The 9,845-nt window shown below is 39.7% G+C and overlaps 1 protein-coding gene across 3 annotated transcripts; it reads right to left on the bottom strand.

The window, feature by feature from the left end:
* Positions 1 to 1,795: 1,795 nt before the first annotated feature.
* On the bottom strand, positions 1,796 to 9,066 carry LOC107630532 (uncharacterized). 3 transcript variants are annotated; one of them, XM_016333703.3, is made up of 11 exons: positions 8,612 to 9,066; positions 6,787 to 6,909; positions 6,575 to 6,671; positions 6,348 to 6,383; positions 5,524 to 5,711; positions 5,282 to 5,384; positions 4,688 to 4,869; positions 4,535 to 4,612; positions 2,981 to 3,083; positions 2,808 to 2,901; positions 1,796 to 2,718 (listed from the first exon to the last, which is right to left on the bottom strand). In XM_016333703.3, exons 1-11 carry the CDS (start codon positions 8,932 to 8,934, stop codon positions 2,336 to 2,338), a joined length of 1,710 nt encoding a protein of 569 aa, XP_016189189.1. In that variant the 5' UTR covers positions 8,935 to 9,066; the 3' UTR covers positions 1,796 to 2,335. The 3 variants fall into 3 exon arrangements, with proteins under 3 accessions (XP_016189189.1, XP_016189188.1, XP_088364600.1); XM_016333702.3 differs by having other exon boundaries at positions 5,282 to 5,393; positions 8,612 to 9,045; XM_088508474.1 differs by having other exon boundaries at positions 5,282 to 5,393; positions 8,617 to 8,922.
* Between the last annotated feature and the right edge of the window lie 779 nt (positions 9,067 to 9,845).

Raw genomic sequence — 9,845 nt, forward strand, 5'->3', positions numbered from 1 at the left:
TCGCCGTTCTGGCGATCCGCCGTGCCTGGTTTTATGGCGAGATCTTGATCTAGAGGTTGCGTGACTTCCTTTTTTTTTCGGCGTTGTGCTTTTCTTTGGGTGTAACTCGGCCTTTGAGGTCTTGCACCCTGAGGCACAGCTCTTGGATTATCTGGACCGCCTTCTCTCCTAGGCCGTCGGGTGGCCGAGCTTCAGTGGGAGGACGGTTGTCCTCTCTTGGTTGTTGCTGGGTTGGGGTTGGTTGGCGATGTGCCACGCTTATTATCCTCCCGTGGGTGGGAGGAGTGTTATCTTAGAGTTCGGGACTTGGGGTGTTGGGTGGAGAATTGCTCCTCGAGGTTCTCCGTCATGCCGCCACGATTTGGCTGTCCCCCGCATCTATGCAAGAACCTTGAGAACTTTCTTGATCTCTTAGCTCCTGAGAGGTCTGAGCTTGGCCAAGGTGGTAGCGTTTAAGGAGGTCGTTCATGATGAGCTTCCTTATGAATTTTCAGTAAGGTCCAAAGGGGGATCATAGCGACAGAGTTGTCATAGGTGAGGCGACGGATGGCAGAGGTTTGGAACCTGGTGTTGAAGGAGGTGACCTCGTGGGTTTGGAGGAAGAGCTTGAAGAGTTCAAAAGAAGAAGCAACAACGGTGGGCATGGAGCCAAAATAAAGGGATAAGATGGGGCCATGGCGCTTGGAGGGACGGATGAGGGAGTGGTGAATGAGAGGGTCCAAGAGGTGGAGGTGTCCCACTAAAGGGAGGTGAGACTTTGGTCTCGGAGATTTGGAATTTCACCGTTGGAATAGGGCGGGGGTGCATAAAGAGTGTTATCACTAAGAAGGTGATTGCAAGTCGAAGAAACATTGTTCCTTTGGGATTTCGCCGTTGGAGTAGGGCGAAGGTATGTTATCACTGCAAATGTGATGCAAGTTAAGAAAACATTATTCCTTTGGGATTTCGCCGTTGGAGTAGGGCGAGAGTGTGTTATCACTGCAAAGGTGATGCAAGTTAAGGAAACATTATTCCTTTGGGATTTCGCCATTGGAGTTTCGCTGTTGGAATAGGGCGAAGGTGTGTTATCACTGCAAAGGTGATGCAAGTTAAGGAAACATTATTCCTTTGGGATTTCGCCGTTGGAGTAGGGCGAGAGTGTGTTATCACTGCAAAGGTGATGCAAGTTAAGAAAACATTATTCCTTTTTGCTCTCAGTTACACGCAAGAAATCTGAGTTTGATGATTGCTCTTCTGGGTTATCCGCCATGCCGCCACAACGCTGCAAAGTCCCCACAGACGGCGCCAATGTACAAGATGTCTCTAGTACGGGTTGAGAGATGGATCGAGAACTTGCGGGTTGAAGCAGATGCCGGATCACTTGCCTGGAGCAATGGGGGGTGGTACCTGCAAAGACACTCCGACGCTCAAGTCAAAATGGATCCAAGAGGTAGAAGGTGTGAGGAATGAATGAATACCTGGAGGGACCTAGATCCTCTATTTATAGGTGATGATGAATATCTTATCTTATCTTATCTTATTTGGCTAAGATAAGAGAGACGTTTGAATTATCTTATCTTATCTTATCTTATTTGGCTAAGATAAGGGAGACGTTTGAATTCGAAAGTTGGTTAGGAGCTCTAGTGGGCTGGTTCCGGGCCTTCTGAAAGGGCGAAGCGGGTCGGACCCTGGTAACCCGGTTCGGGGACCGTTCTGGGTGTAGGATCCGTGGGCCGAATCCGTAACATTGGTAATTGGTGAAATAGCGAACAAGTTTTAAGACATATCTCTATGGAATGGTAAATACAAAAGAAAATTAAGAAAATAATGATATATGGAATTTCCAAATTAGTACTATAGGAAGTATTCGGTGAATGAGCAGATATGTATTCATCCTACTTTGCACACATGCACACAATAACGCCCATGACAAATATTCAATACTAAACTACATCATCCTGCTATTTACATAAACTATTATTTTGAGTAAACACTCAAATTAATCCCTCCAACAAATTTCAAATTGAATATTTTAGTCCCCAACAAGTTTTTATTCATTAGAAGTCCTCAAGAATTACTTCCGATAGACAAATTGATCACTTGGTCGCTTTCAATTGATTTTTTAATACATGTCCTTGATAAATAAGTTACTGAAAATTTTGTTATAAGACAATTAGATCTCTAAAAAATTATTATAAGACAAATTAGTCCATTCAGAACAACGGAAATACTAATTTGTCTAACGGGAGTAATTGTCGAGGACTTCTTTCTAAAGAAAAAGATAAATTGTTAAGGAGCAGAATCTCTGATTTGAAATTCCTTGTGGACGAATTTGAGTATTTATTATCTTTCATTTTCACTTATTGTACCGGGAAAGAGCCATTTTCCCAGAGCTGCCTGCGGCCTCTATCAGAGCCAAGTACTCGGTTATGGCTTCCCCTTCTATGTTCACTTCAATGTCATAGTCAGCCAGTGCATCAGTCTTCACTATAACTGCAGATAGCTCGTCTTCCATCTCCACATCTCGCTCTTCTGCTTTGCTGAGATCCGACGGATCTTCCACATCATTAATTTGCTCTAGCATTTCAGAAACGTTATGTGGTAAAGGCGCAGATGAACTTGCACTGCCATCAGGAGCAGCAGTTTGAATTGCTTCAGCCGCATGGTCAGCCTCAGGCAGTGCCGTCAGTCTTTGGATTACTTCTTCTAAAGTGCCACCGACCTCGAAGGCAGCAACCACTGCAAACACGAAACAGTATCAGAATCCAGCATAACCAGGTTAACCTGAGCATATCGTCGTTTGTTATATCTAAACTTAACTTCTGTACCTCTTGATCTTTCAAAACCCATGTGCACAATTTTTTCAATTTGAGTTTCCGTTGCTTGTTTCTGTCTCTTCCTTTTCCTCGACTCAATATGAACCTTCATGTTGGGGAGAGTCAGCAGAAATATTGGTTTCAGGTTATGCAGAAAATGGTCAAAACATAATACTAATAATAACCTGCAAAGCAGAATTAGTTTCCGGATTTGTCAAATCATCCAATGCCTTCTGAGTGTCATTTTCATTTCTTCGAAGGGCTTCAGCAGCGAGCTCCTTGTCAAACCTGTCAGATTTAGAAGCAACAACTTAAATTTAACTAGTATATTATAAGAGTTTTTCTAACCAAGCATTTTTATAGTAATAGTCTAAGATTATTTAGCTAGTCAATAACAACAGATGCCGCCCCATGAATAAATTGTGTAACTATTGTGGGCTAGGATCTCATAACTCAGATCCTCAAGCCAACATGACATTAATAGCTTATCAATGGCAACCTCTTTCCATAAGCTCTATAGACGGCAAATAGAATCTATATTGGAAGACAGACATCGTCTCCAATCACGGAACACTTGGATAAAATCTTTATATTTCTCCATGAAGATCAGAAATGAACTCTTATTAAAGTAAACAGAAACAACACAACAGCCAACAGAACTAAAGGAATTTCCTTGAATTAATACTCCGAAAAACATGATTAAAAAGCTCACCAATTCAGGGAAAAAAAGAAAAAAATGACAGAGATATAGCTGGAATTAGGTAACAAGCTAGAGCAGAGTGTATGCTCTCTGCTGCCCAGATCCCAATCCTTTCCTATAACTGAAATAACTGAATTATGACTAAGTGTCCTTGTTAAGTATCTAAAGAAAGTGGGAAACTACACCTTAAAAGCTAGCTAATAAAGGAGAAAAACTACAACATCCAGCATCCCATACTACCGACTTTGAGCACCCCATACTACCCAAGTCCACGGCAGCTTCACTCTATCGACACTGACCCAATGGTAGCCACTTTGCTACCGGTTATCAGTATTCGGTATTCACCTTAATCCAGTCTATAGGTAGTCCTTTCCGTGGCGCCAACAACCACGCTCTGATATCATTGTTAAGTATCTAAGAAAAGTAGGAAACCATAGCTTAAAAGCTAGCTGATAAGGGGAAAGAACCACTATCCTTATATAAAACATCAAGCATCACATACTACCCGATGTGGGACTTTGAGCACCCCATAATACCCAAGTCCGTAACAGTCCTCCTATAAGGGTAAGTCAGATCTGTCCCACTAAGATTCAATTCATGTTATTCACTGCTGCAGTCCCCTTTTCTTTTATTTCATTTTTCTCTATACATTTTCCTCCTATAATCATTGCTAAATCATTGGGATATGCTCCCTATACAACCACAATGACTATAAATTAAGCAACTAGAGGAGGTACCTAATCCTTTTACGTTGTATTTTATGCAATCCCCTAACCATTGGTAAGCACATCACTCCCCACTTATCACTGGTACAGAGTGAATCTAGTTGATTTTACGCCCTGTCGATATTCAGTCATATCCACACCTTAAAATACTTGTTCAGAACAAAATTATCAAAGGGTACATAGCAGCTGCGGATACGTTCTTGCATTACCTGCCAACTTTTTTAGCGTAAATTACAGAGATGTAACTTACCAGTCACAGTTTACCAAATAACACTGCCAACAATAGAAAACCAAAATCAATAAATAAAGCTCACCCAATAGAGACCAATTCCTTCAATCTCTCTAGATCAACAGCTTTCTTCAAGGGTGTCATCCCATACCGCTTTTGCTCCCTGGCAGAGAAAAATATTAACAAACATATAAATACCACTAAATATAGCAATCAATAAACATTAAGTGACACCTACCTAATTTCAGTTCTTCTCCGGATATCTTCCTCCTGTTTCTGCAATTTCTTCGTTGTCTCCTCAGCAAGGAAATCAATGGCACTCCCCACATCTTGATTGTTCATTCGCAATGCTCTCTTTGCATCACGTTCTTTATAGCCCATGCTCATAAGAAATGATAAGGCTTCATCTGGGACTTGCAGCTGGAATAAAACAGAACATTGTTTACAAGGGGAGAATAAAGGAAAAAAACTAGCAATCTATTTAGCTAGACTATTTGTTCATTTTCCGCTTATTTGAAAGGGAAAAAAGAGTGGCAAGAAGGTATGGACAAGAAAATAGAAAGGGCTATATTTAATCATTTTCAAAAGTATAAAAGAGAATTATGATCAATATTATCTGGTATCCAGAAAGTTTAAATTTAGAAGCAGAATTCTTTATCCTACAGAAGCTTGCGCTCAGCTGATCTTTATTATTTTATGCCACATGCATTAGCAACCAACCAGCATGGTGATCAATCAAGAATACGAAAGAAAATAAGTAAATATGAGTAAAAATGTTGAATTATTTTCCATATCATAATTTATGTCAAAATGCTATAGCAGTTGGACAAACCTGGTTAAATTTTGCTTTTGCAGAATCTAATGCTTTTCTTGATTTGTCCAACTGGCCACTATGATATGTGACCACCCCTTCAAGCAGCTCCAGTCTCAAATGTCTATGTAGACTTAAATAAGTAAATCTCATTACAAGTTTACGAAATTAGGCACCAAAATAATCTACTTGAAGTTGAGGATTAGAAATTATTTGGGAAATTCTACTAAATATTAGTTGAACAATATACACAGACAACTCACAATGCTAATTCTGGATAGCGCCCTCCTTGTAATAGTCTGAGGCGGAAAGAATCCTTCCCATGAGCACGTTCAATTCCCACCCTAGCCATTTCAAGACGCTTTCCTGCATCTGAGAGCCATCTGATGTCTCGTATCATAAAGTAGCACCACACCATGTCTATTTGCAGAATTGGAACATTGTCAATAAGCTGAGTGGACAAAAACAGAAATAATTTCAAATTAGGTATTAAAGCACATACGGGAAAATATATTAAAAGAAACGAACAGCAATTAATTAAGTTTCTCCAATCTCAGAGAAGCAGAAGGGACCTAGCAATTAAGTTAAATATACGAAACACCTTAATGATCATTAGTGTTTTCCCATTTGCACTGTGTAGAATAAGCACGCACTCCATATGAAATAGAAGTTAGATGGGGAATGTTTTAGGTGAGTTAAAATTGCTTTGCTCCAAATCAAAAGCAGCTCTACCTATTCGATGTTATCCTACTTGATTGAAAGCCTCGTTGTAAAATAAATGTTTTCAACAAACTCTTTAAGTGGGAAAAAGCTACTCCAATGTCAATTAGTTTGGGAAAAACCAAAAACAAAAAGGAATCACAACTAAACAACGAAGTAAAATGACTATTAAAAAAAAGGCAGCCTGGTGCACAAGCGTCCCGCATTAACACAGGGTCCGGAGAAGGGTCGCACCCAAAGGGTGTCATGAAGTAAAATGACTATAACAATATAAAATCAAAATATAGCATCACTTGGCTCAAATTAATAACTGATAACTGAATACATTCATATTCCCAAATGTGGAAATATAAATTTGATCACTCACCTCAATAACTTTTGGATCACAAAGTGAGAATGACTCCTGCAAAAGAAAATAAGGATTGAACTTTGGAATTTACTGTATTTTGGGGGGGACAGAAAATGAAACAATCAAACAATGGTGATCAAGCACACTACTAGCATTATTCGGCTTCAGAACTGTGTCTATTTAAAACCATATTTGCAACAATATACAGGTCTTGCTGAAATAGAGGAATATCATCAGGAACTGACCTCTCCCATGCTAAGCACTTCTAGCGCATCTTTGTAATTTCCCTGTTTAATAAGACGTTTTCCCTTTGCATGAAGCATCAATCCCATCATTACTGCCCTGCCAAATGACAGTTTGAGACTCACTTCAACAGTGGAAACAAAATATAGGCATTAAAACCCTAATATTCAAACAATTCCATCCATAAAGAATGACAATATAAAAGGGTAAATACCTTTGATCAGTCTCAGAACCTAGACGTACTTTCTTGCCACTTTGATCCTCAACTTCTATGTTGAAATCTTCAACAGGTAGTGAACCATCTGCATGTCTTTCCGCTAATGCAGTTGCAGCTGCCCTGTTTGCATCAAAGACAAAAAAGCTTCAGATAGAATACTGATGCAAACAAGTAACCAATATGATAAACAAATAAATTAAGTCTTTGGATTTTCTCAACAAAATGCCTAGACTGGGAAAGGGGTGCTGGAGAACATAGGCTTCCCATTGTTCGTGAATCATTAGGCCTCATGGATCAAATTGAAAACATCCCAGCAATACATTGCATAAGATTAAAATTATAAAAGAAAGAAGGTTGCAACGGTTTATCTACTGCGAAGCAGAAATGTCTTCTCTAATATATCATCAATGATTTCTTTTCTTTTTAAATAAATTATTTTAACCCTTTCTTTGAGCTCAGCTAGGATGAAGGTCAAAGTCCAGTCTTAGAACATATCCAGCAATTAGAAGCTTATCTTTATCCTGAAATAGAGCAATTGGATCGACCCAACCGCAATACTATTCTTAATTTCTTATACAGACAACGTAAGTTACCTTCCTACTAATACTTAGAACTTTGTTCCTTGATTATTCCCAAAACCAAGCACCATGAAACATCCCAGAATACAAATTATTTGAAAATTTAACCCTCATTAATCAAATACAAAGACAGCAACTGTCAAAGATTCTCATGGTACAAAAACACAAGTAACAAGAGTTCAAGTTTTTCCTTCTTTTTATCTTTTTCTTTTTTTCTTGTTTTTAATTAAAACAGATATAACACATAATTATACTGTCTTATACATTTCTCTGCACTATGTGCAAAAGAATGACTGAGGTAATAACATTAGAAATGAAGCATTGTTCATAAAGTTTATCAAGGCCTCTCAATCCAAATTTCTTAATTTGCAACCATTTAATAATCTTGCATATAGATATCATTTTTGAACAAAACCTCTCTTCCGCAGACTATGTGGTTAAAGTTACATGATATAATATCTAATTGGAATTACATATTTACATATAACATATTACGAGACGGAAAGACCAAGAGTTTCCTAAGTGAGATTTCCTAGAAAGTGAAGAGGGATTTTGTAAACATGGAGGTTCCAAACAACGGGGTTCTCTTGGGCTAGAGCAATTGTGCCCCCACTCTCCACTGATGTTTACTCCAGATATGACTTCTGTAGTTCTCTACCGGCGATAGGTGCGCAAAATTTCTCTGGGTTTGTTGAAGGATTCATGAATCCTGGCGAACCCTTTACTAAGAGTGACAAATCTAAAGAGCTGTTCCACGGGGTATGACCTAAACATTTAAATTATTAGTCTTCCTCTAACCTTAATTTAAACAACATTTTCAGCACAACCTTCGCCTAACCCTGTGAATTTTGGCTTTGTCCCCTTCATGTGCCTCCTTTGTCAGAGGCCAAGTACACATCACCGAAGAAACCTCCGACCTAAAGCCACCCAATCCGCTGGGCTCAAGTAGTACCAATAAGTCAATAACAATGGGTGTCAAACGCTTTTACACCCACAAGATAGAGATTTCCCCTTCAGGTTGAAACCTAATCTGGTCTTCACTAGTCATCAACCTAGTTGAAAATCCCTCATAATCGCGAATTACAAAAATTCTCGTAGACTATCTAATTAGAAAAATTCTTAGCTTATACAGAAGGGTGCGCAGTTCCTAGGAGTCTAACGACTTCAATCAAGAAAATCAAATAATTGCACAGCTTCTAAACCTAACAAACAATGAAAATCAAGAAGACACGATTGCGAGGTACCTGACCCGGGAAAGCCTGCGAGAGCGTTCTTCCTCGGCCATGATCTCCTGCCTGAGCAAATTGCCTTCCTGAGGTGAGACACGAGAGGCGAGGATCTTGGAATTGTTCTTAACGCCCACCTGAGCCAAGTTTCCATTTCCGCCGTGTCCGCCGGTGGCGTCATCGTCCTTGAGGATTTTGCCGGCGCATATGAGACTGATGGAGTCAGGGGAGCAGTTGGAGCGCCTGGCCACCTCTTCCCGCAGCTTTGGTACGGTCCAACTGTCCAAGTCCACGTCTTCCAGAACCCCCGCCCACGTCCCTCCGATCTTCAGTTTTGCCATCGCAGCTTTTGCAATTAATTGCGTGAACTCTGGCTAAGGGGTTTTGACTTTTGAGCAATCAGGTGTACTAGTTTTTTTCCTGCTACTCCCGTTGCTCGTTACATTAGCATCGGATCTTTTTAAAAATAAATAAAATAAATTTCATATTTTTTTCACATTTTTAAAATTGTTTTGCTTTAATTTTCATGTAGCGTTCACATGGATTTTTTTTTAACAAATATTTTAATTTTTTTATTTATCAAAATAGGTAATTTGAAAACAATTTATGATTTTAGGTTTCATTATTTATCACATTTATTGTGTAAACAAATTGATTATGCACATGTCTCGTTTATATTGTAAACGATATATGTTTTGTTACTCAATACATGAACACTCGCGATACATTCATTCCTAGGTACACTAGGTTCGGGAGAAAGATAAGCTCTAGCAGCCCGTGTACTTCATAAGCAAAGTGCTCTAAGGAGCGCAACTAAGGTACACTAGGTTCGGAAGGAAGATAAGCTCCAGCAGCCAGTGTACTTTATAAGCAAAATGCTCCAAGGGACAGAACTAAGGTACATTAGGTTGGAGAAGTTAGTTTACACTTTGCTAATCTCCTCCCGGAGGTTGAGATAATATTTCCAAGGGCACCTGATCACCTTGAGAACCGACCAGGCCATCCAGTAGATCCTGCAGAAGCCCGACTTGATGGGGCGAATGATGACATGGACAATAGAATTGTCTCAGCATGATATCCAGTACGAACCTCGACATGCGATCAAGGCATAAGCAATGGTTGATTTCCTGGTTGAAGTGACCGGAGATCTTCCCGATGACCCAAACACACAGTGGAAACTCCATGTTGACGGAGCATGCAACCAAGCGTTCGGAGGTGCTGGGATCATTTTGGAAAGCTCGGAAGGAATTAC

Source organism: Arachis ipaensis, chromosome B3 (genome assembly GCF_059453495.1).
Source record: "Arachis ipaensis isolate K30076 ecotype BB chromosome B3, ASM5945349v1, whole genome shotgun sequence".
In the NCBI taxonomy this organism is placed as follows: Eukaryota; Viridiplantae; Streptophyta; class Magnoliopsida; order Fabales; family Fabaceae; genus Arachis; species Arachis ipaensis.

What these genes read in the sequence shown, in the direction of transcription:
- LOC107630532 (XM_016333702.3), bottom strand. Translation starts at nt 8,934, where the DNA reads ATGGCAAAACTGAAGATCGGAGGGACGTGGGCGGGGGTTCTGGAAGAC. An exon ending in CGCAGGCTTTCCCGGGTCAG is followed by an intron (nt 6,910 to 8,611) that starts GTACCTCGCAAT and finishes TGATGCAAACAG; the next exon opens with GGCAGCTGCAACTGCATTAG. An exon ending in GTGATCCAAAAGTTATTGAG is followed by an intron (nt 5,712 to 6,347) that starts GTGAGTGATCAA and finishes TTGTCCACTCAG; the next exon opens with CTTATTGACAATGTTCCAAT.